The sequence below is a fragment of the Atractosteus spatula genome, chromosome 2 (assembly GCF_055471065.1).
Source record: "Atractosteus spatula isolate fAtrSpa1 chromosome 2, fAtrSpa1.hap1, whole genome shotgun sequence".
In the NCBI taxonomy this organism is placed as follows: Eukaryota; Metazoa; Chordata; class Actinopteri; order Semionotiformes; family Lepisosteidae; genus Atractosteus; species Atractosteus spatula.
In genome coordinates, this window is record NC_142707.1 from 6861154 (window position 1) to 6887111 (window position 25958).

The 25958-nt window shown below is 41.5% G+C and overlaps 2 protein-coding genes across 5 annotated transcripts; one reads left to right on the top strand and one right to left on the bottom strand.

The window, feature by feature from the left end:
• Positions 1-993: 993 nt before the first annotated feature.
• Positions 994-9867, top strand: LOC148839092 (STAM-binding protein-like A). Of its 4 annotated transcripts, none has more exons than XM_088929986.1 (10): positions 994-1138; positions 2799-3029; positions 3827-3902; positions 4219-4314; positions 4863-5241; positions 5919-6043; positions 6883-7020; positions 7538-7650; positions 8288-8387; positions 9456-9867. In XM_088929986.1, exons 2-10 carry the CDS (start codon positions 2827-2829, stop codon positions 9510-9512), a joined length of 1287 nt encoding a protein of 428 aa, XP_088786112.1. In that variant the 5' UTR covers positions 994-1138; positions 2799-2826; the 3' UTR covers positions 9513-9867. The 4 variants fall into 4 exon arrangements, with proteins under 4 accessions (XP_088786112.1, XP_088786123.1, XP_088786117.1 ...); XM_088929991.1 differs by having other exon boundaries at positions 1067-1138; positions 2783-3029; XM_088929980.1 differs by lacking the exon at positions 994-1138 and having other exon boundaries at positions 2648-3029.
• Positions 9868-11829: 1962 nt separating this feature from the next.
• Positions 11830-25591, bottom strand: letm2 (leucine zipper-EF-hand containing transmembrane protein 2). The gene is made up of 11 exons (XM_088929976.1): positions 25037-25591; positions 24211-24284; positions 22336-22795; positions 20184-20327; positions 18967-19104; positions 17891-18094; positions 17027-17146; positions 16254-16373; positions 15447-15557; positions 14830-14901; positions 11830-14507 (listed from the first exon to the last, which is right to left on the bottom strand). The coding sequence occupies exons 2-11, from the start codon at positions 24255-24257 to the stop codon at positions 14445-14447; spliced, it is 1479 nt and encodes a 492-aa protein (XP_088786102.1). The 5' UTR covers positions 24258-24284; positions 25037-25591; the 3' UTR covers positions 11830-14444.
• Between the last annotated feature and the right edge of the window lie 367 nt (positions 25592-25958).

Below are 25958 nucleotides of genomic sequence, written 5' to 3' on the forward strand. Positions count from 1 at the left end.
CATCCTGTATAGGAGGGAACACGCTTTTTTCACCACAAAAGAGATACACAAAATGTGTTGCATTTGCGAAGAAATGTACATTCACCTGTAAAAACAAAACTGCACTTCCACTTGTAGCTCCTACAGGTATCCACCCATTTTCGAACCTCTTTATCTCCTACGGGGTTGCAGGGGAGTGGTTAACCTTGTTGCCTAACAGTGCTGGGGCCCTGGGTTCATTTCCTAGGTTCCCGTCTGCATGGAATTTGTATGTTCTTCCAATGTTTGCATGGGCCCCCCCCAGTCCAAAAACACACTAGCTTCTGCTGACTGTGTGTGTACTGCAAAGGACTGGTGTCCAAGTCAGGGTGTATCCCAGCTTGTGCCCATTGCTCTCTGGGAAAGGCTGCACCTCCCCTTTGACTCTGTTGGGTAAAGGAGTTAGAAAATGGAAAGGTGATGTTAAGCCCTTGGGCACCTCAGGTGGCATTCCCAGTCACGCTTTGTACGTGTAAAATCTACACTTCCTCTTTGAGCTTTAGGTGTATCTGGAAATTTCCCGAGATGCAATACCTAAGGAGGTGCAGATTGTGTTTTTGTGAGAAACGCGGTTACTACATTCAAGTTTCATATCCTTCAACAAGGGATGATCGGGATTATTGCAGGGGGAGCTGTTAAAAATGAAGTGGTCTGTTTTAAAAAGAACATAACACATCTTCAAAATGTGTTCAAGGACAGGTTATTTAGAAAATCCAGTGGGATTAAGGGAAGACACTTGGTTTCTAAACTATTATTTTCATGACTGGGGGATATATCTTCCTTTCGGCGACGTTCAAAGATTCAGCCAGAGTAGAACTATTGAAACCATTTTCTCTCTCAGAATTCGATGGTACTCTTTGAGTTCACAGCGCCTGAGTAGCATTTCAATAACGCGGTTCTGCGGCCGCAACTCGGCGATGATGACCTCATTCCCAGCTGATCGTGAGTGGCTGAGACACGGGCTGCGAAACAGGAACAGGAACTGCTCCCGGCAGCAGGAAGTAGTATTGTGACAGGCGTACGCTTGCTTTTTGCATTGTGAAAGCTGCAAAAAAAAAATCAAGAGTCTTTATCAGAATATTTATAGTCGAATTTAAGGCACTGGGGATTGTATAGATAGGTAAGATGTGGATGGTGATAGAAAGTAATTTTTGGTGGTGGTTGTTTCTCCATGTAAACCGATTTACCTGTCTGTTTTTATAATCGTTGTTATTTTATTATCTTATTATAATTAATATAGACGTAAAAGCTTATTTGATCTTATTGGTTTGTCTTGGTTTTTGTCGGTGTAATCTGAACGTTTTGCTCCTATTACTAATTCTTTCATAGATTTTAATATAAAGACCTGGAATTTTGACGTTTTACTTCATGTGAAATTGAAGTTAAATTGGTAATGTGGGTTTTTATCGTGGATTGACGTCAGTCAATGAAAACTTATTTATAACGCTATAGGCTGTATCTGTGTTTTTCATTTCGTTTAAACAGGTGGTAGAAAATGAAAGATAGTCAGTTGCAAGCACTTTTAAAAGGCCTGTCTTTCACCTTGGAATCAGGACTGTGGTTGAAGTACAGTTATCTCCGAGCCTGGTCCGGCAAAAGTTAGTTTTAGAATTTGTGGTGATTTTCGGTTATGATTTGCAAAGCAAAAAATAGTTATTTAATGAAAAAAATGCCACCAGGAGATCAACACAATACTTTCCCTTTGTCATTGCGACGTTAGACGCATTAAATACTAATTAAAACATGTGTAGTAGCACAGAAACACTTCATGAATGCCAACAAGTGCATGAAAGCAAAATCGTTTCTTGATTTATGCGACTTCATCCTCATTGCCTCGTTTTATAGTACTCTTTCTCACTTAGATTTCAGCTGAACCGTATCAATTTGTGCTGTGTGTTTTTTATACTTTCTAGCTAATTTGAAGTAAGAGACGCCACCAAAAGGGGTTAAAGACAACCTTCATGTGAAATGTATTTCAAGATTTAAGTTCCATTTCCAGAACAGGTCTTAACTTTTGGAAGGCTCTGATTGTACACGCTGCCCAAATCTTCGTTTGGCTTCTGGAGAACTAAAGGCTGGGGACTCCCAGATCTTGCTGTGAATCTCTAGACCCCTGCTAGCCAATCCTTCTGTTTATTTCATTTTGTTCGAAGTACGTCTTTAAGTGATCAGGTTTTCCTCCAAATCTTGATAATACTAAAGTAGCAATAAAACCATCACGTTTACCCATTGGTACTGGAGCACCATTGATTGATTGTAATTGGCCAGGATGTGTGTGGACTTACTACATAAATCAATAAGTAATATTCGAGATTATTCTGACTATCAGTTTAATTATTTTTTGCTATCAGCATTCTTAATTAAATTATTCCCCCATGCCTCAAAATGCACAAGAAAGTCAGGAGTTTTCAGCTCTGTTCCTTGTGGACCACAGCTGTATCATGATGTTTGCTTCCAGTTTCGAAATTCTTATTCCGAATGCTGTAAATTCCATAGACAGTGTGGATTATTTAGCTAAATGGACAAATTCAAATTTTGTCTCTAGACTTCCAGGCTGTTTTCTGGATACTCTACCCAGAATAAAGTAGGTTTTGGAAATGGCAAGCTGAAAGATAAAGGATGTACAACAGGCAGGAGATTAGATGAGCTGAACAAGTGAGGTCTTAGGCTTGAGTGGAAGCAGGGATACTCTGCTGCTCTGGGAGGCCTGGAGTCCTGGGCTCTGAGTGACACTGGACGGATGACTGGGTGCTGATGGCACCAGGTGTGGTGTGTTGTAGGTGGAGACCTGCGGAAGCTGGCGCCACCATGCCAGAGCACAGCGATGCACACCTGACGCCCGAGGAGCGCGTGCGCGCCCTCACGAAGATGGGGAGCTCCGTGGACGTGAACGAGGACGTGCCCCCGCGCCGCTACTTCCGGTCGGGCATGGAGATGATCCGGATGGCCAGCGTGTACGCGGAGGAGGGCAACGCGGAGCGCGCTTTCATCCTGTACAACAAGTACATCACGTAAGGGAGTCCCGGGCTGTGTGTCCCTCGACTGCGTTCTGCACAGTGGCCCAGGCTGTGTGGGGAACCCAGACTCCTAAACACATAAAAGGGGCTTGATCTCTGCTCTCCTGGGGCTGAAGGGTTGGATTGGGGCTCCCATAGTGTGGAATCATGAACAGTGTGGCCTGCAGAGCCATTTCATGCAGCTTTCTGCTGGTCTCTGTGTTGAGCTGCATATGTCAGCTCATGTATGGTGGCCTACAAGCAATGCACTGAACAGCTTGAGCAGCAAGCCAAGCTTGAATAAGACGTGCAGTGCAGTGCAAAAATCAGAATAATACCTAAATTATTTTTTTCACACTATCAAGGTACTGGTTTTCTGTGTAGCTTAGAAGATGAAAAAGATGGGGGCAATAGTTGCTTACTTTCTCTTTTGTAGTACTTTAAATGGGGTCATGCTTTCGCATTGTAGCTTACATAGTACTGTAACTTAATATGAAATATGCGTGCTATAGCAATGCTTTTCTTTATTAAATGGTTTTTATAAGCATTTTTTTTGTTATTGTTTGAGGCAACACAGAAGAGAGTTGATAAATGGAGATATTTGTTTTGCTATGTTTGGGGGTTTAAAAGTTATAATAGTCATCTCTAGCAATATAAACTTAAAAAAGAAACTTGGCTTTTGCGATCCATGCGGCTGTTACGTTGTAGAGTCCGCTAATATCCTGAGTTGAGACCGTTCACCTTTTTGTCTCTCCACTGAAGCGTGTTGCATTTCAAGTGCTCTTGATGCTCTATCATCTTTTCTTCCTTAGGCTGTTCATTGAGAAGCTTCCCAGGCATCGAGATTACAAGACAGCCAACATTCCAGAAAAGAAGGAAACTATGAAGGTAGAATGATCAACTCTTCTCTGGTCTCTGCAGATCAAAGATTTATTTCTGATGCTTGATTCCTGTGTTGTGAGGTAATGCCAGTAAAGATTTAGACAACTATGTTAAACCTTAGCAACATCTGACTTTTTAAGACTTTCTGACTTTGCAAGCAAGTAGAAAATCTTTGCAAGCGTCTTTTAAATGTTCTTAGGTTTTAAACTGCAGTGCTGTATTGCTCTACCTTCAGGATGGAGGTTTTGTTTTGATTTGTTCTAGCCATAACTTAAAGGTTCAATAGGCAATTGTAATATAAATGCCTTCTTTTGTGAGACAGAAATTGAAAGAGATTGCTTTTCCTCAAGCTGAAGAGCTGAAGAAAGAACTCCTGAAGAAGTATGAGAAGGAATATGAGGAATATCTGGAGAGAAAAGTATGTAGCTGACACAGGGGGATAATTTAAATGAGTCTGAGAACCAGACTGTCTGATGCAATTGCAAATGTACATTTTTATACATGTAAAGCAATTTATGTCATCTGATCTTTTTCCTGTATTGTTTTCTGTAATATTTTTGTTTGCTGTCAAATATTGCATTATTCTTTTCCATTCTTTCTTTATTGTGTGCTTTTAAGCTTGATAAATCGAAAACTATTCTTTCCATTACTAGCTCTTTGAAACAAGATCTCTGTTTAACACTGTTATTAACATTAAAATAAAACATTGCTTTAATTATTTGACAAAAATTTTGAAAATATTAAGCAATTTACTGAAATCACCGAAGGTTATCTGCAAGAGGAAACCATTGTTTTAGTTTTTATGAACATGAGTAGCTCCTCTGGGCTGCTATGCAGTGTTGATGCCCAGGATGTGATCGTAGAGAAGATTGATAAGGTAGCTGACAAGCCCCAGCATCACAAGTAGCTCAACGGACTCTTGTCTGGTGCCGTTTCTTGGCTTTAACAGTCTTTTCCTGCCGTCAGAAAGCTGAGGAGGCAACCCTGGCTCGCGAGCTGGCCAAGCAGAAAGAGCTGGAGGCAGAGCGACAGCGCGTCGCGGAGCAGAGACGCAGGCAGCAGGAGCAGGAGCAGTTTAGCGCCTTTGAGCAGATGATCCGCCGCCAGGAGCTGGAGAAGGAAAGGCAGCGGATCCTTCAGGAGTACAGCAGCCCCAGCGCCCCTCCTCCTGACGCTCCCCTTGTCCCAGGCGTCCAAGAACCCCCCCAGCCTGTCGTCATGACTACCCCTACCCCCCCGCAGAGTCCGAAGGGGACCTGCGCTCATGTCCCTCCATCTGCACCAGCCTCAGCTCCCACCTTTGACCGCTCGCTCAAACCTGGGGCACTGGTTGCCCCAGGAAATAGTAAGCAAATTCTGTTCTTGCTTGCCTTAGGCCTGTTTTATGCGTTTCCCAGTCCTTACACTGTGAATCTCCTAAGAGTACCTATTTTTCCAAAATATTGTATGAAACGTTCTATGTTCCCATCCAACTATTACTTCTAAAATAACTCCTAATGTCAGGTCACGTTTGCAGAATTGAGGGGGTGAATGTGCAGGCAGACCACAGAATGCTTCATCTCTTTTATTCAGTATATCATAGGTTGGTCATTTTCAAAAGATCTGTTTTAGCCTGATTAGCTATTCGGTAAAGGAAGCAACAAGGTGCCATTGACCAACATACAGAACCAGACATTGCAAGAATTAACTATACAAAATAACTTGGACATTCATATGGTATGAATTTCTTAGTAAAATGCCTTGTGTAAGACCTGTGAAGTACCTGACTATTCTGGTTTTCAGGCTGAAACCTTAAAATATAAATCAAGTAACTTCACTTGAAACAACCTAAAAGAATAGCATGAGTACTCAGCATTGCATCTATTGGAGTTTTGCTGAAAGTTGCCTAATAATTAGGTAGTTATATATCTAATATAAAGCTTAACTACTCTGCTTGTTAGGTGTAAAAGCTCGACCTGTTACACTGGAGGTTGTGGAGAGCTGTGTTGTGGCAGGATTGGTGACGAGTTTCTCTCTATCCAGGTGTGGCGGTGGACAGACTCCGTCAGGTGGCAGTACCAGCAGAGCTGTGCCACAAGTTCCTGAAGCTCGCAGAGGCCAACACAGCACGAGCTGTGGAGACTTGTGGTATCCTCTGTGGCAAACTGGTATGGGGCCCGTCTGAACAATATGAAAGGCTTAATTAATGATTTGGTTGTTAGTGTGGCCACTAATTTTCTGTCAGCTGTAAAGTGGAGAAGCCTGGATGCAGAAACAAGAGTTTTCTGCTGTATAGTGTATATGTAACTTTATTTAATGAACTGCTGACAGTGCTTTGTGCTGTGCTAGTTGAAGTAGAGATTTGCATATGTTGTAATTTTGTTACCATTATTTACTAGCTATTTACTGAACCTTGCCTAGTAATTAGATATCTAATATAAAGCTTAACTACTCAACTTGTTACACTCTTAAGAATTAAACTGTGTGCTGGAGTGTATATATATGTAATACCAGTAATTAAAACATGTAGAATGACAGACAAGTCCTTTTCAACTTTAAATTGTTTATTGAGATGAATTATTTTAGTATAGATTCCTTTGAAAATCTGCTCTTGTAGACTGTTGTATTTAGGATATCAGTACAAGAAGATTAACCGGTTAGCATGGTCAACAATTTATGCAGTTCATACAGTTACAATATCATCTTACAAGAAATATGTTTCTTGGGATCAAAAATGAATTTCTAGATGCAATTTAGGAAAGAAGGTTAGATTAAGGTAGATTCAGTAGTTAGATGAGAATCTTAATAGCAGATTTCATCCACATTTAAATTCTCTGCACTGAAATTTTTTAGTCCTATTGCCACTTAAAAGATATATGATTTATAGAGATTTATGCTGATGCTTGTATCTCCTGTGCGACTTGCAGTGCTGTAATGTGGACATTTAATGTGTTAAGCAGTCGCTGTCTGTGTGAATTTCACCTGTAGGTCTTTGCTTGTGTTTCAGATGCGCAATGCATTCACGGTGACCCATGTCATTGTGCCCAAGCAGTGTGGGGGACCAGATTACTGTGACACAGAGAACGAGGAAGAGCTCTTTCTGGTCCAGGATCAATATGACCTTATTACACTAGGCTGGATCCATGTGAGGCAGAGTTGAAACACTTTCAGTCGTAACCAATCCTTCTCTTTCAGTGTCGGAGAAAAATCCACCCTTAAAATATTTCATCAGCAATTCGATATAAGCACAAATGAAGGTTTTTATTTCGCCATGAACATCTCTCATTGTACCTTTCGAAGTTGGTACAATCTGGAAGTTGGTTCTGGAAGTTGATCACTTCCAGAAGGCTGAGTTTCCTGATTCACAGAGGAGACTTTATATACTTAATACATCACCTTCAATCCCAAACCTTCTTTGACTAAATCTCATTTTACACAAGAGCATCTCCATTCATCACATAGGAATGACTTATTGTTCCATACCTTCTCTGATGGAGAATAGTTTGTGCCATTGATTTATTCAACAAATTCTAACAAATTAGAGAAAACAAATCCCAGAAAATAGAACTGTGCTTAATAGTTTTGTACCATTAATAGTTTAATATCATTGCCATTATGCTATTCTTGTATCATAAAATGATTTACCTTCTGTCTATCTGCAGACACACCCCACACAAACAGCCTTCTTGTCCAGTGTGGATCTGCACACTCACTGCTCCTACCAGATCATGTTGCCAGAATCCATAGCCATTGTCTGCTCACCCAAGTTCAATGAGTGAGTACAAGAGATGGAAAAAGAAGAGGACAGAAATGTGAGGTGGTTGGTGTTCACTGTAAGGATAAAGTAAATGGGTTGAGTTTCGTTTTTCCCTTGGAGAAATTGATTCTCCCAAAACTGATTTGCAATATAAAACAACCATCTACCTGCACTGTTAAACTGGACCCCTAACAGTTTAATGCTGGGGTATACACTGTCTTTGAATAAATAAGAAAACCTTAACAGAATATCTTTAGAGGTGAGGCAGTCACCTGCTTTATTACCACCTGATTTTAAATGACATCCTTTGCAAATCTAGCAGTTGAAAATCAACTTGAAATTAAGACTGTCAGAAAAAAATGGTGCCAATATAGTTATTATTGCAGTTTGGTTATCAAAGTAGTATAGTTCTAATACATGTAAAGAATTTGAACATTACAAAGAAGAACATTCAGACTTTGTTGTGTGATCTTGCTCCTTTTAAAATGTGTAATTGTCACAGAGCAAGACTGATTAATTGGAGGGGGGTTAAGAAAGATGTTCTGGTGAAGCTAGCTTGATAAAGGAAGGTACTTCCTTGACACCAAGGTGCAAAAGTGGTTCGTGAGCTTCTCAGGTGCCATTGTGTGAGGCTGAGGGAGTGTCTGTTTTGTAGGACAGGGTACTTCAGACTGACAGACTACGGAATGGATGAGATCTCATCCTGCAAACAGAAAGGCTTTCACCCCCATCCAAAGGAACCCCCCCTCTTCACTGTGAGTTACACCTCTCTGCCTTTTCACATGAAATTAAATCAAATTCACATGTATTTGTCGTTTCTGCTTGTGATCCATTTATGAAGTTCTGTATGGTCTGCACCGGACTCTGAAGTTGATCACTTCCAGAAGGTTGTTTATCGTGTTATTTTAAAAAGTAGTTGTAGGAGAACTCTGTGGCCGTGGAGTGTCCAGTTATGGTCATGCCATGTTCAGCAGTTTGCTTGTGCAGATTTAAATATATGCATAGGGCTTCTTTCTGTTGTTGGAGGACTGGGTTTGAGGATCAGTTAAAAGTTTGTGCCACAGCCTTTTATTTTCTCCATACAAGTTATCTGACAAGAATTTGTTGTTTGCAAGATTTTTTGTTGTTGCTCTGGTGCTTTTGCTGGTACACATAATGATCCCTTTACAGCAGGCCCAGGTTTTAAATAAGGATCTGGGCTCAGTGTGTACATTTCCTTGTAGGCAATGTTGGTATTGCTTTGACTATTTTAAAACGAACTTGTGGTCTTGTGCCAAACAGTGCAGATGACTTGTGTCTGAGTGCTGGAACACAATGAATAGCCAGGCCTGGCTCCACGTTTTCATGCGTGGGGCATTAGTCTTAATGGGACTGGTGTACGGTATAACTCATTAATCCAGGGGCGGAGTGGTGGCTCTGTGGCTAAGGATCTGCGCCTGTGGCTGGAAGGTTGCCGGTTCAAATCCCATGGCCGGCTGAGGAATCCTACTCCGTTTGGCCCCTGAGCAAGGCCCTTAACCCCAACTGGTCCAGGGGCGCCGTACAATGGCAGACCCTGCGCTCTGACTCCAGGCTCTCTCCCTATCTGTGTGTCTGTGTGATTCATGGAGAGCAAGCTGGGGTATGTGAAAAGACTAATTCCTAATGCAAGAAATTGTATATGGCTAATAAAGTGATCTTATCTTATCTTATGTATCTGTACCTTTCGCATCCAATAAAGTGTTCAACCATAATCAAACTGTTTATCCAGCCAAATATACATCTGTAACGAAGAAGCAGTGGAGTGCTCTTCAATTTTGACAGTTGCTTGTCTCTTTCTTCAGGCATGTGGTCACATAACCATCGCTGATGGGAGTGTGACAGTAATGGATCTGCGGTGATGATGCAGACTTGCATTTTGTCTTCACTTTTCTGCGGCATTTGGGGTTGGCGTGTACAGCACCTTTTTTTTTTTTCAAAGAAGCAAACCATCAAAGACGAACTGAAGTATTTCAGTCATACAATTCAGTCACTCCTTCTCCTGACACGTGTGGCAAGAACTGGAACAGATGTACCATGTGCTCATAATATCAATATGAAGTACAATTATATGTCTTCTACACTAAGCCTTTTTCTTGGATGTCTTTAAGTGCTGCAGAAATATATACCCAAAATTGACAAGTTCAGATGTCACAAATGGAGATTTTGAAGGCTGGTTGGTTTGTATTTGTATAAACACTAAAACTGTACGTAGAATTTACTATTGGATTTTTTTATTTCCATGTTTTGGTTTTTAACTATACTTTGTGATACAGGATGCTTAGGTACCTTAATCAAAAAGGATCATTTCACCAGGTGTGACTTCACAGTTAGGCATATTACACCTAAACATATCTATACTATGCTCTCATAACGTCACTAAATTATGCATACATCTATGACTTAAAATTAATTTAATGTACATTTAATGAGAAAGATTAAGTGTAAATATGCTTTAATCTAACAAAATTGTAAATTACAGATAAGTTTGGGAACTTTTTTCTGAGTTTGGAATAGTATATTGGCACCCTATTTATAATGGTATTAACTATATAAAGAACATTGAGTATTTCTACATGTTATTTCTAGTTAATATGAATAGTATTTTTAAAAAGTTTTAAATTAATCTTAAAGCAGGGAGGTGGTGCAGTGGTTAGCATTGCCACCTGGCAGTTCTGGGTCCCTGGTTTCAATTCCTAGGGTGCTGTCTGCATGGAGGTTGTATGCTTTTCCCATGTCTGCATGGCTTTCCTCCTACAGTCCAAAGATATATCAGTAGGTGAATCGACTGCTGGGAAAAATTGGCCCTGGTGCATGTTCGCGTTTGTGCGCCCTGTGATGGATATTCGTCTTGTCCAGGGTGTATCCTGCCTTGTGCCTGTTGCTTGCCGAAAGAAGCTTCAGCTCCCCTGTGATCCTGGATGGATGCTATAGCAAAATAATCTTGGCACTAAAACTGAATATCATCAAGGGCTCATCTCAAAATTTCAACAGTAAGATGGATGCTAAAACAAGAATTTCAGCTAATTTTCTTTGTGTAGTTGAGGAAGTAATATAACTCCTACATTCTTCTCTATAATTACATCTCTTATTTGTTTCAAAACCATAATTTTCTAATATATTTTGTTCACATCATGGTAAAGTATTCGTGCAGTGTTCACCTAGGAATTTAAATGAATCTGGCACCATACTTTTGGACATTTTTTTTTATATTGAGCTATTTCCTACTGGAGCATGACAATCTTAGGGTTTTGTTTGCAGCACTAAACTGAAAATACACATTCTGGTATCATATATCACAGTGATGCCACTCGGCCCTTCAGGAACACTGAAGGATGGACGGACTGTATGGACCACCTGTTGAATTTAGGTATTTCTCCTCAGGGGGTGTTGGGTCTTGTTGCCAGATTAACTGGTTGCTATTTCCTCCGTGGTTAAATAGAGTACATCTGTTATGGAGCTTTTTATGTACCTTAATAAAAAGGTAGAGTAAATACTGCTTGATGCAAGGGGAGTAGCAGGATCTATTAAAGCCAAAATCTTCATCCTAAGATGAAAACAATTGTGGAGCTACGATTTTGTTGTTCCAGTTTTAATTGGTTGATTGGATGAAAACTATAACTTGCACGTACGGTGTATGGTAGGTTACATTGTCAATGTATTAGTCACTTATAGATATGACTACTTACCAGGTTCTGGGAAATTCATCAAAATGCACTTAGATAAGTTACAATGTGCAGGAAATATTTATGCCCTATATACAAGTTCAGAGTGAACTGAAAACTTATTGCATTATTCTCTTAAATATGATGCATTAGTCCTTCAACAAAGGCTACAGGTCCTCAAAATTAGTACAGTGACCACATTTCTTAAATATTTAATGCAAAGCTTTCAGTTACAATCAACATTATGCCAAATGGAGCTTGCCCCCTCATATCTATTGGATGTTCTTTATCAAATATAATGTTAATATAATATTCTGAGTTTTATTAATACTAACATTACATTATTTCACTAACTGCAGTCTTTTATATCAACAGCAAGTGGTTTTACCTTTTGATGAAAATGGATTGAATAGGGGTTCTCAAGCTAGTAATAAGATGGATCAATTTACTTATAGAGACCATATCATAGAATTTTTAATAACTCCACAACAACAAATGTCATTAAAAAGCTAAATTACAAGTTGAAGGTCTTCAAACTTTAATTGTCAAACATAACATTTTCTCTCCAAAACCTGCTTATCTGATACAGTGGACATTACAAGGGAGCAACAGATACATGGATGCATACTTGAAGATACTTTACATACAGCCCAAAGCAATATAGTTAAGAATTACATTTGTCGGGCTTAATTTACAGTAACAGTACCAGAGTTCTCTACAGCATAAGGTAACTGAAGGCTATCCTATCTTTTCATGTTATTCAGAACATTTAAGGTCTCTTTAATAAGTGACTACTTTGCATACTGAGTACAGTTCTGATATTTTACAGGTTTTAGAAATGGAAAAAATGTTGTCCCAAACATTAAATAAGAAAAGAGAAAGAATACTTTAAAAATAACAGTAGTTACATGATTACAAATGTTTGTATGTTTACATAGGAAACCTCTGAACCCGGAGAACACTGCAAGAATATTAACAGGACAGGAGTGTAATCAAGCAAGCATCCCACTGAAGGATCGAAGCAATGACGAACATCTCAGTTATAGACTGTACCACCACCTTCTAAGGTTTGGATACACATCATAGGAGAAAAAGCCTTAGCTGGTGGGCAGGTCAGACTGAAAAAGTGCAATCACGCAGAACAAGACAAAGCAAACTTTGAAGTATACCATGTGCTGGAAAAAAATGGAGGCCTTTTGAATTTTGGTGTTTTGCTGATCTTGGCAAGAGAAAGTTTCATAGGAAATGTTAAGCGTTTCTAATGGTCCTGTTCACTTCTTTTCTGAGACACCTGTTTGCCCTTTAATTTAATTTATTAAAAAATCATATAAAATTAAACTCATTTCAAAATCTGCTGCATCTGGGGAACTTGGGTTTACAGTTTCATCTCCTTTGCTCATAGTGATTAAAAATGAAAAAAGCAAAATAAAAATACCCTTTTCCATTACTTCTTCCAGCAACTGTTCATTCACAATAAAGCTAATAAAGAAGCAATCCCAGCTGCCAACCCACCCCAGGCCCTGACAGTTACTGAGGTCAGGGCCAGCGGAGTGCTGGAAGTGCTGTGCTTTAGGCTGAGGTAAACGTTAAAACTCAATGTAATACTTTCCAAAACTTTAAATTCATACTTTTCACTAGGGAAAAAGACTAAAGGCAGCACCAGTTCATATGTAAAATGTCAATCATCCATCTTATACTTAAAATCACTTATTTTTGTAAAGATGGAGCCACACAAGAAAAGCGTCTGACTTGTGGTTTATGTGCCATCATTTTGCACGTTAATCATCAAAGAAAAAAATGTGCAACAGAATTAAAACTATATCAGAGAGGTTACAGTCTTCATTTAGGCATTTATAACTATCTGATAAAGTATAAGACACAAAACGTCAAACAACTAGTATGAAGAACTTATGCAATACAAGTTGCACCAATTTAAAAATATATATGATGTATAACTTCAAATTCATATTCCCAAATAATGCATATCTCTCGCAGTATGTACACAATATAAATATTTAAAAAGGTATATATATATAAACACATTAGTGATGCTTAGGATAAAGCCGAAAGCAGGCCAAGTAACCTTGCTATTTTTAACAGTTCTGTATATCCCCTGTCTTTGAGAATTAAGATGGGACCTTAAATTCAGCAGGGATGATGAAGTACCATTAAAAAAAAGCAGCTGTCAGCTGCATCCTAGCAGGATGTGGATGACAAGGTGGAATACTGACATTCCATGGTGAGAGAAGAGAGAAGAGTTACCAATTACAGTCCTCTTAGGTTCACTAGGGGGAAGGTATTTAGTCACCACCACAGAATGCAGTTTTGTGGCCCACTAATATTTCAAAAACTGCAAACAAATATACAATATTTACACATTTTACATAGAGCAAAGCTGTAGCCAGGAGTAAGGCCATTCTTGACATTTACTGAAGTTAACCAACCTGTCAGAAGTTCAGGGCTTTTTTATATAAAAGATATTCATTTAACAAACATGAGTTCCTGTCCTGAAACTGCTACATCACTGTAAATATGGTTTTGATAAAACCAGTGTAAACGTTAAGACTCAAGTCTTTACTGGAAAGTGACTGAAAGGCTGCAGTAGCCAAAAAATGTCAATTTGGAACAAAGAATTATATTTAAAAATAAGTGTAACTGTATAATCACACCACATGAGAACCTTGGGATAGCATGTTTACTGTCAAAAAGAGTTCTTGGAAACATCTTTACCAAGACAGGAGCAGTGTGCTTCAGATGTGAACACAACTGAAAAAGCTCTACTCCTCAGACAGTATGGCAACTTAAAGAAAATGCAGCAAGACCACGATGACTCTGGCCATGATCCTCCTGGTTTTAACAGGACAGCTCTTTGGAGTGGACGGCGTGAAACCAAATTACCTGTTTCCTCGGAGCTGTGCTCCAATGCTTTTCAAAGTAATTTAAGTTAGGTTTTAAATACAACCCATTTTCTCAGGGGTGTTCTTGAATATGTTTTTGGAGTACATAGAAATATGCCATTTCCTTGTTCTTCCCATAGCAGCAAACTGGCGAAGTCCATGCCATCTTCATATCTCTTTCTGCCCAGATCTAATCCATCTGGATCCCTCTCGGAATCTTCCATCACGTTCCTCAGAGGCTTCCCATCCCATTGGCACTGACTTTCGTTTTCTGCGTTTCCTCGGAACCCTTAGACTGGTCACAGCAAAATGACAAACTATGAGTATTCAACAGATCACTGAAGAGTCAAACACAGTAGAACCAAATACCTTTAAATCTACAAATAAGCTCTGATATCCTCATTTTATATCACGTGGTCATCCAAATCATAACTCTCTCTGATGATTGTTAGGGAAACCCAAGAAAAAGGTTTCTGCACATTAATGACTCAGTATTCATGAAGGAAAAAAGGTTTATATTCTGAGACAATGTGGCTTACCCTTCTTCACAACTATAATTAAACTATGTAATACTCATTTTAAGCAATGCACCTTAAATTAAACATCATAGAACTTACTGATGCTACTTGTGCGATTTGGGTACATGGCTCCGAAATGGCCTTAGCAGGTTTATCCCGTATCTCTTCACCCTGAAAACACGAGTTAAGACATCTGCTTATACACTGCTGTGGAAATACACGCCTCATCCAATGCTCATGACCTCTCACATATAATTACTGTGACTTACTGCAGTCTAGGCCTACAACACGCCATTAATAAGACAGAAGCCATCTGTTTGTTTTCAATCACAGAGCATAAAGAAGTGTCTCTTCTATCAGCTTTGCCAAGAAGTAAACTTGCAAAATATTTTTCAACAGAAAGGGAAGTATGCAGACAGAGCTCCTGTAGTCACCTATGGGATCTGTGATAACATGAAAAAGGCAACTTTGTCTCTCACCAATTTGTTTTTTAGGGAGCATGTCATGTAGTGCTGAAGTGAGAATACATGCATAGAAATGTACTGTTTTAAACCTAGTAATATACTGATTTCACAGGGACAAATTATATTCCCAAATTAGCAACACGCAATTATACAAAATATACATCATTGCAAAAAACATGCTGTAAGCTTGCACTGGCCAAGTCAATCATTACTTGCAGCTCCAGTGATACAAGGTAACTACTGCTTTCTTACCTTTACTCCCTGAATGACAGGAGCCGGGTCGACCAGTATTTCCAAAGAGGGGGCTGCTGGTTTCTCGTTCACTGGGGGTTCAGTGCTCTCAGTGAGGGGAGGGCTTACTGTCTGCAAGAGAGCATTTAGTCTTCTGCTTGAAACAAACGTCGGTAAAAAACAGCATTTACCAGCGTTTCAAGATTTCCCTTGCTTTGTGCATCGTTCACTATTGTGTGTGTTCTTAACTTTCCATGAGAATATTTGCAGTTTAGACTTTTTTCATGGACTCTAAAGGTGTTAAGAAAATGAAAATTGTGAGTGTGTGTCCAATTACCCAAAAAGCAAATGAGGTAGTTACCGTACAGTACCGTACTTACAGAAGGTATGTTTAATGATGTCTAACTAGGTTAACAGTGGTTTTATAATTAAAACACAAACTGCAGTATGAATGTTAGTTATTACTGTTTCTTTTTCATTTTTTGGTGAAAAAAGTAAAATTAGGGGGGACTTTTTGGGGAATTAATCAAAATTTTTCCCCATAAGAAATAATGGAAATGGTTTATCTTTTTATGAATTTTCGCTATACGAAAGGATTTCTGGAATGGATTATGTTCGTAAAAAGAGGTATGGGCGTACTTCCCAAAACATTCCTCCAGCACTCTGGTCACATGATGATAACAGGAGTGTCCATCAGTGCCAACAAGGGGCTGGAAAACTGGTAACCAGGTGGGAGAAAGGCATTCAGTCTCTTGTAACCCTGCTTTCAAGCTTGATATTCTCCCACAGGCTTCAAAGAGCGCACGTTAAGTTGGCGAGGGCTCTCACCTCCAGCTTGGGCACTGGCGGGATGATGGGCGGTTTTGGCATGATGTCGGTCAGGTACATGGCACGAGACAGCAGCAGCAGGGAGGGAGGAACATTCTCCTGAAGGTGCAGGTCCAGCCACTGCATTGGGGACAGAGAACGACTGCAGAAAACCACTTTCCACTGCTGCCCAGGTGTGATGTTGAGGCCAATGGCCTATCTCTTTTCAAGAAACATCTGGATAAGATGGTTCAGTTAGTTGCTATTATACGGCCTGAAAGGCCCTCCTCTCACCTGTTGTAGTCTTTTTACGTAACAATTCACTGACAATGGTGATCCTGACCTAACTCCATTCTTTGGAAGTATAAATTTCATATAAATATGACACTGTTCTGTGTTGTTTGTATACTGTTTACACCAATGTAGATTAGGAAATAGCTATTTATTATTCAATACCATTTGGCTAATATGGAGGGCATTAAACAACTGCAGAGATCTACATTACTCATTCTCCTCACAGCATCCGTTTATAGATTTTTAGTACCAATAGAACGCATCGTTTTTATTCATTTAATGTCCCTTTGTAGGAATCTTCTATAATTATAGAAAATTATCTTCTGATGGGAATGAGATCACAGTAGTTAAGGTAAGGTACTGGTTGAAAACCTTTAGCCTTTACTGTCTTCCTTTAGTAAAAACCTGCTGTCCAAACACCATGTGAATAGGGGGAGGACTTGGACCTTAAAAGGAACTGGGAATCCTTTGTACAGACACAGGGGTGGCGAAGGAGGTACCTGTTGCAGCTGTTGTCGCAGCTGATCCTCGGTCAGGCCCAGTGACCTCATGCCCCGACTCCGGCAGGCCGCCTGCAGTTCGGACACGCTCATGGCCGCCACGCCCTCTTTCACAATCATCTACACACACGGTGACACACGGGGATTACACAACATTCCTGCTGGCCAGGGCTCACGACTGGCTTTATGCAAGACAAAAAAGGTTGTGGAAAGACCAGACCTCGCAATGCACCACAAAGGACTGAGAGCTAGGCGTGAGGCTATCTGTGCTTCTGCAAGTACTAGCAGGCACTATCATACTTGTTTGGGGCTTTGTTTTGAAAAAGCTTCAGCAAAATCTGTCTGAACAGAACAAAAAGATATCCTTCCAAATCGGCACATGACATCAGACAAATTATAATGCAGTATTTAAAACAGGAAAGACAGACTAAAAAAACAATTTTGGCAGTCTTATAATTGGAATCTGAAGTATAACTGCTATAATAAACTGACAAAATACCCTAACAGCAACAACCACCTTCTCAACAAATCCCTCCAAAATTAAATAAAGCCTCTAATTTTCTCAATGGTTAAAGCATCCAATGTTTGGTTTCAAAACTGCAATTAGATTAAAGGTCAGTTATTCCCCAACTCACTGAGAACAGCTTTCGTTTGACCAAAAAAAGATTCAGGAAGGTCGTTTTTGTTCCTTGAATCCTGCCTCTTCAACTGTAGGTAGAAACAGCTGAGTTCTGACTAGAGGCAAGAGTAAGGCACCTATCTGTTTTTTGTTCCCCCTACAGTACAGATGGGGATACACTACAGATACACTATAGAGACCCCTTGAGGCCGACGCGTTGGCCAGGCCCGCGCGCGCCCTCTTACTTCATCGTCAGCCTTGACAGAGCGCAGCTTGAGCAGGAGCTGGAAGCGCAGCAGGTTGTTGGTGCCGATGGGCTGCAGCTCCAGCAGCTTGCACAGGGCCACCAGCTGGGGGCGCTCCAGGTGCTCCAGGGTCAGCTCGTCCTCAAACAGCTTCGAGAACCTCACAATGTCTTTGGTGGATGGCTGCTCCCCTGTGTGACGCACCTGCGCATACACACACGGCCCTGTGAGCCAGGGACAAACACCTACATAGCTTTTCACCGCCACACCTCGGAGACAGAGCTCGCCGAGTCTGGAATTGGTTAGGTCCTCTTCAATATTTTTCACTTGATTTCAGTCGAAATCAGGGCATTTGTATTCTTGTGCCCCACTTAGACCTTAGCTCAGGTTAACATAACTTAAAACAACACACCTGAACCATTTCAATCACAGTCAAGTTCCTCATTGTTAATTGTGGACCCCAGTGTTATTAAACAGCACAACATCACAGTGCTATGTATATCAAAGAAATTGGTACAGTATGCACTACACTATTGAGTAGTAAATTATATTTTTCTTGTATTAGATGGCATATTGTTCCTTTTCAATGACCATTACCTCGTTTGGTTGCAAATGTCTAATTGATCTAAGGGTCATCACATTCCATAAAAAGTTCCCTTGTGGGGCCATCCGAGTGACTCACTTGGGTGCAGACTGAGCCTCGTGTCACAGGTCTGAGCCCGAGCCACGCCACTAGCCAGCTGTGGGATTCCCTAACCAGCGGTGCCCAACTGACTAAGCACTGCTGGGGGCAGGGTGGGCCTGGAGCCCCCTGAGGCCCATGTGCGGGGCTGGATCACCTGTGATGTATTAAGAGGCAGGTGGCTCGAAGGTGGGCAGGTGGGAGGAGTCCGCGTGCACTTCTTCGTCTCTCTGGTGTGAGCTGCAGCTGTGGCTGTGCAAACACACACCTGGCCAATTTCAAACAACTGGCAATTCTGCATATTAGCAAAAAATCGTTCCCCTTGAACCGGGCGTCAATTCATCTGGAAATCTTTTCAATCACAGATGCGTTGCTTCCCGTTTTGTAAACGTACCTTCTGCACATAGGACGAGAATTTCTCCGTTTCGTCCGCAGTCTGAGCCTTGTTCCTTCTGGCCATCTCTGCAATGGTCTCCTGGAGGAACTTGGCCAACTCCAGCTTGGCAGCCAGTCCCTTCTTCTGTTTCTCCTCCTGAGAAGAGAACAGTGTCTCTTAAACCTCAGATACACAGGATAGAGCAGTACCTTGTTATAGCAAGACACAGAACACAATGTCATTAAAGCATAAGGTCATTTTAAATGTTATGACAGCAATAACTGGAACCACTGACTTGTAATTTACCATCAGCAGCTTAGCTGTTTCTTTTAGAGAATCTGACTTTATCATTTTCATTAAGTAGTTTAGTACATGTATGCTTTATTGAGAGGATACACAACAAGTTACTGAAATTGCATGCTAAATGCCACTCGATAAACCATGCTTGCTAAAAAACACAGAATACATCTATTGTTTTGGAGATTTGGGTCGGCAGCCAAATGATAGAGGCCTGGGGTACCTATTGAGTGTTTTTCATTTCTAATGTTACATGGTCACATGACATGCTTAACTCCCTATGAATGCAGGCTACAACCTGTTTCATTAGGTTTTGAGATCATATACTGTTAAAGGTGACTATGTTTCAAGAATTAGCAACCCAATTCTCACAACTGTTTTTTTTTTCTGCCGTTACCTTATACAAGACAAAAACAACTCCAGGTCTTTCATTGCAGGTGTAAAATTACTTACTGGGGTTGTGACTTACATCACAAATTAAACACTTACTTAAGTTGTCAAAGCTCCTTAATCTTAACTTAATCTTTTTAGTTGTGTTTATCAGATCAGTTGTCCGAGTACACAAAGCCATATATTCCTGGCCAGGTATATCAAACTCCAGTGTTTTCTGGTTCGTGTTCTACTCGAGCTTTCAGCTACATCGCTGGTCTTATTATTTAATTAGCAGCACCAATGTTAATACTTCTAAGCAGGCTCAAATGTGTTTTATAGGTAGCTGTACTTACTGCGGTGCATTTTTTCCCAGAAATTGAAATAGACCTGAAGAAAAATCTTATTGCATCCAATTAAGAAAATTCGGTTTATTGTGTAATATGCAAACTGGACCAAAAACAACAGGACGGAAGGCTATGCAGGAATTTGCTTTTAGTTTTTGAAATGGGACTTTCCCCATCTGTGACTTTTGATTGCTTTTGCTCTCCTTTTTTCAATCAAAATACCTTCTTGGACTCAGTCTCAAAGGTGGAGGGCAGCATCTCGGGGAAGAGCTTGAGAAACACGGGTAGCAGGAACTCCATGAAGGGCACGATGATGAACACGATGAAGGGCACAAGCCGGAAGAGGTCAGCGCACGTCCTCATCAGCTGAACACACGGAGGACATCAACAACGTTATTCTACATGTCTCAATGTCTCATGGTGAAATACCTATTGAAAGTTCATCAGCTTTACTCTATTGTGCACAGATGGTTTCATCATCATCATATTATTTATATACCACTTTTTATCCCAAAGGTTTCCCAAAACACTTTTACACATACCCTATAGGAGGGGAAACACTTCATTCACCACTGAAGTGCACTACCCAGCTGAGTGACGCACAAAACCCTTTAAACAACAACACCACAGTCATCCTTTTTATTCTAAGAATGACAAAAAAACAGGTTTTAAACTCCTGTAACATTCTAGTGCGGGAGCCACCAACATTTGTTTGCAGGATTCAGAATCCAGCAGGTTCTCTGTAAGCTATAAACAGCTTTGCGCCCAGGAGAAGAGTTTAATTGATCCGATTAAGATTTAACTAGACCAATTTATTCCTGCTTCACAGCCTTAAGCTGCTGGTGAATCAGAGAGAAACTGAATTCAGGACCCTGAGGTTTGTCATTGGGAGCTCCTGTTCTAGCTGAAGACTTCAACTTCATCATGAGTAACCATCATGAATAAAGTCTCAAAATTAGGCCTCGGTCTCTCTCTTCAAACACTGTTAATAAATTTAAATTTATTCTATCCTACGACATAGTGTGCAGGTATAAGAATAATGGTAACAGGCTAATGGTTCAGGCTTTTTTAGCATTTAATTTTAGCTTTTTTTGACAGGGTTTCTTAAAGCTTTGTTTCTTTTAAGGGATAATTGTTCTAAGAACACATATGGACACACCTGCACTTCAAACCTTCAACCACAACCTCAACTAAAAGTCAGCAAGGAAAGCCTCTGGAGGACAAAGTAAATGTCACTGATTCAGCAGTGAGGCAGTGAGGCTCGATTGAAGTAGCCTCGCACGTCACTGGCTATCATCTTCCATGAACCTGAAAGTGACTGACAAGGCCAATGATGGGGATGTGACATTGTCTACTGTGGAGAAACTGTTGTCCACACTTGTCATGACAGAACACAACCTGGACCCAACAGCATGGAGACCAAGACAATTGGAGGTTCCATATTGCTGCAACGTTCATCCACCCAATCAGCCATTGAGATATTCTAGGAGGGACACCACCTGTTAAATGTCCTGCTGTTGGGGACTTGTTAGGAGTACTAAGACAGGAACAAGAACCCCAGACAACAGGTTTACACCACACCAGAAAATATGGGTAATCAATACTTGAGTACCCATGAGAGAAGTGGCCACTTCCTCCACTGCAGGAAAATCAAATTCATCACCACACATGACTGTGGCCATGAAATTCAAACACCTGACTGCATTGCACACTTCTGCCCCAAGACAGAGAGCTGCTGAACTTCTACCAAACCAAATATTAGGCTAGAACCTGGCTTCAAAAGCTAAACATACTCTTTTCAAGTTGCAGATGTAATTACATCTATTAGGAAATTCTAAGAATCCCTCACTGTAAAAGCTTAACTATAATATCTTCTTCAGTACAAAATTCTACAATCTTGTTTGCAGTAACAGCCTGTGAAACCTTGGCCTGAAAGTGCAGCATTAAGGTTAGATTTTTCAGTGGACTCCATTAAAGTCCTTTATTTGCTAGGCCCACCACCTACCCACCCAGCCATCTTCTAAAACTTTACCTAATACTGGGTCACAGGGAATTCGGAGCCTATTGCTGCAAGCAACATTTGCAAGGCAGGATACACCCTGGACAGGACACCAGTCCATCTCAGGGCACACACAGACACAAACACGCACACACTCGCCAATTTTCCCGGCAGCCACTTCACCTACCAGTATGTCTTTAGACTGTGGGAGGACGCCGGAGCACCCAGAGGAAACCCCCACTAACACAGGGAGAACACACAAACCCCATGCAGACAGCACCCCAGGAATTGAACCCAGGCAGCAATGCTAAACCACTGTGCCACCATGTTGGCAGGCCAGGTTTTGTTAAATTTTTTAGCACGTAGCCGCCTTACCCTTCTCCTCTCTCTCCTGGTGAGCAGCTGCCCGTGCAGTAGCCTCCACACCATCCTGCCCGCAATCTTCGTGTCGATCCCCAAAAGCCGGAAGCCGTTATAGTAATGTCTGAGCTCGTCCAGCACCCTCTGCCGCAGGGACTTCCTCGCCACCGCTTTCTCTCTGCCGGCAGGGGAGGGCGAGACGGGGCCGGCAGCGGGCTGCGGGTCCTGTGCCACCGAGTCGGTGCCGTCCACCCCTGGCCCTGCTTGCGTGCCCTGAAGCCAGCGGTGCGAGCTGTGCAGAGAGCGGGAGGCCAAGCAAGCAGACCTCGCGGGAGGCAGAGCCCAGTAAACATACCCCCACTCGACGGGCCTTCTGGACAGGAACGTCCTGTTCCCGTGCTCCAGGTGGTAGTGGAGGCAGGCTGTGGGAGGCAGGGGATGGCAGCTGGGTCTTTGCGCGAGCAAGTAGGATCCCCTGCAAGAGGAGAGCACAGGTTAATGCCCTGGCATTCATTTCTAAAATCAGTACAGATTACAGAGCCCTGTTCGATGATCACTTGAGTATCTTGATGACTTGTCTTTCCTCTATAGGGTGCAAATGACCCTGAGCTGAGGTGATCATCGCTTACCACTAATGAAAAGCAACGAGGATTCGTACCAAGCTCTAGTCAATAAAGTATCTATCTCTTCATATTTCTGGCCTTCTCGTGAGCCAAACAAAAACATGTCACTCCTGAACAGCATTCTTCAGCTGTTAAATGTGCCATTCAAGCCTGAGTGCAGCCTACAGCACCCCTGACATCACCTGCCACGATTCCGTTAGCATGTAGTAATGTACGCATCCACTGTCACTCATGCCCAACAGTCAGTTATGAAATTTGATGCCATTTTGTTTTTACTGCTGCAAGCTGGCTTTCTACATTATTAATTTCTCATTGTATCTGCTTCCTGACTGTTGCAGAATGGAATTTTGTAAACGTGTAAAGCAATGCGTTTTAATTTTTATGTAAAAAAAAAGGATCCCATTAACCTGGGCCTCGAAATGCTGAAACTGGACGGAAGTCCTTCCAGACATATTCCCCTGTAGTTGCCCGTTTATGTCAGACATTTATTGGGTGCTGCAGAACATCAAGACATTTTTGACTGCTCTTCCAGTGTATTATTAGGCTTTACTGCAATACCAATCAGGCAACACGTTTACGGTCCACATGCATACACAAAGTGGTTCAGCTGTATCCGAGCACTTGCTGACAAAGGCCTTGAACGTCCTGCCTGCTGTCCGCTTTTAGAATAGCGGCCATAATAGTTGCTCTTCTTTGGAGGCTGACATTCGGTGATGAGATGTTCTGCCATAATTTTAAAAAATGATGTCAGAAGTGGGTGGGAAGATGGCGCTGTGTTCGTGTGCGTTTCCTCCGGTTGCTCCAGTTTCGTCCCACAGTCCAAAGACATACTAGTAGGGTAAGTAGCTTCAGGGAAAATTGTCCCAGGTGTGTCTGTATTTTTGTCTGTCTGCGATTGACTGGTATCACATCCAGGCTGTGCCCTGCCTTGTGCCCGCTGCTTGCTGGGATAGGCTTTGGCACCCCTGCAACCCTGAGCTGCTAGAAAATGGCTGGACATGAAAGTTCATATGCCCATGCCTGGCCCATGTACTGGAAGTAGCCAACACCTGCAATTATTCAGCTATTCCAATGTTTGATGTTAGTCATTGTCACAACATATGTGTACATACAACTGTTAGGTACAAAGTAGCTTTTATCCAAATACAACATTATGATTGTCCCATACAGTTTTCACATTCTCCTTTAGTCACATTACAGAATACCTGTGAACTTGTTGTAAATACATTTTTATTGAGCATTCTGTAGCCTCCGGGTAACAACTCACCTTGATCTGGCCACATTGAAAAGAGCCTGGGAGCCATAAGCAGCCATGATTTGTTCAGGGTCCAGATGGCTAAACTAAAAAAAATAACATTACATAAATCTCTCCTCTTCAAAAGACTGCTTTCAAATGCCTTGCGTTTGACAACACTACAGGTTTACCACATACTGTATATGATAGACTTAAATGACTCAAAAAGTTCAAAGGAAAACATTATACATGAGAAATAATTGATATTTCTGAAAGATGCCAAATGAAAAAAAAAACAACTTTCACACTATATCCCTGATCGGTAGGGATTAGTTGGATGCTAAACCTGTTTAGTTTACAAAACGAAAAAACATGTATCTAAGAAAAAGATCATGCACAGACGTCTAACATCACAGCTACATTAACTGGCTCCCATGGCTAGCTGGTCTGTGGATTTTCGTTTTGCTTATATAATCGCCCAATTATTTACGTTTTTATCATCACACTTTGCTGCCCAGAATGGGCACAAACATTGTTACAAAGGTAGATGTTTTGTTACAAAGTTACCGACGTTACTAAGGACTGCAACCCTTGAACTGGACCCCCACAACAAGAGTTTCGATTTGAATCGTGTATTTTTGCCGCGAAAAGAGCTGGAGGCACAGTACCCCCACGAACTCCAGCTCGGTCACCGCGCAACGGGCGCCCGGTACCCTGCAGGTCTTTCTTTGAAAAGCGGTACTTATTTTTTAGCGAGCTGTCATCTTCGGTAACCCTAGCGGCTACACTTTTGCAGTGGAAAACGAGCCCGAAACTTTTGAGAAAGGAACGCGGCCTGTCTCCATAAATAAGAACTTACCCGTCGTTAGGCACTACTGTTGCAAACTGCAGCTCAGTCGACAATTCTTTTCCAGCAGCGATATTTTTCACTCGTTAAAGCCGGCAAGTCCAGCTGTAAATCCCCAGTCGAACAGACCAGGCTTGACCGACAGGTTCAAACTACCAGCCAAGCTTTTCCACTTATACAAGGAAAATGTTACTCTGAGCACACGGCGGTTGGTTATATGCGAGGAAACACTCCCAAAACTTTCCACTGCCACGGAGAAGTTATTTTCTTCGGCCGACACATCGGACGGACGAGTAGGATTTAGGTTAACTCAGACGCCCTGGCACAGCGGCGTCAGCTTTCGTCTGTCCGGGCTTGTGAAGGGGATAGGAACGCGACTCCATTCAAGGGGATCGCTCGGCCGGCAACGACGGAGGAAGAGACGACAGGAGAGAGATGGCAAGAATAAATCCAAACCCATTGACGACCGGTTTCTCAGGACCTAATCCAAACGCTTTCCAGCTGCTAACAACCGCAGCAGCAGGGCCCAAGCATTTTCGAGAGGTTACTGCAGGTCAAACAAGCTCCACTGACGCGCTGATCAGGCGAGGAGGGAGCGCGTTGAGAAACGCCTCTCTACACCAATGGCTGCTGCAGAAGCACGCCGATGCAATCAGTGACACCAAGCCAATGAGCTGTGTTAGGACAAACCCTAGGGTCTTCTCTTATCCTGAAACACCAACAGCCATGCAGTCCCATAAAACCCATAATAAATACAGATCGGCTTCTGTATCAGAACGCAGTATTAAATAGTTATGATGCGAATCCTTTATTCCAAAGATAATTCTGCTGGACCACCATACCGTTTTAATTTACACATATGCGGGTCTTTCGGCAATTTTAGAAGGATTCACTAATAATCGTCTATGAATTACTCCTATTTTCTTTTACAATA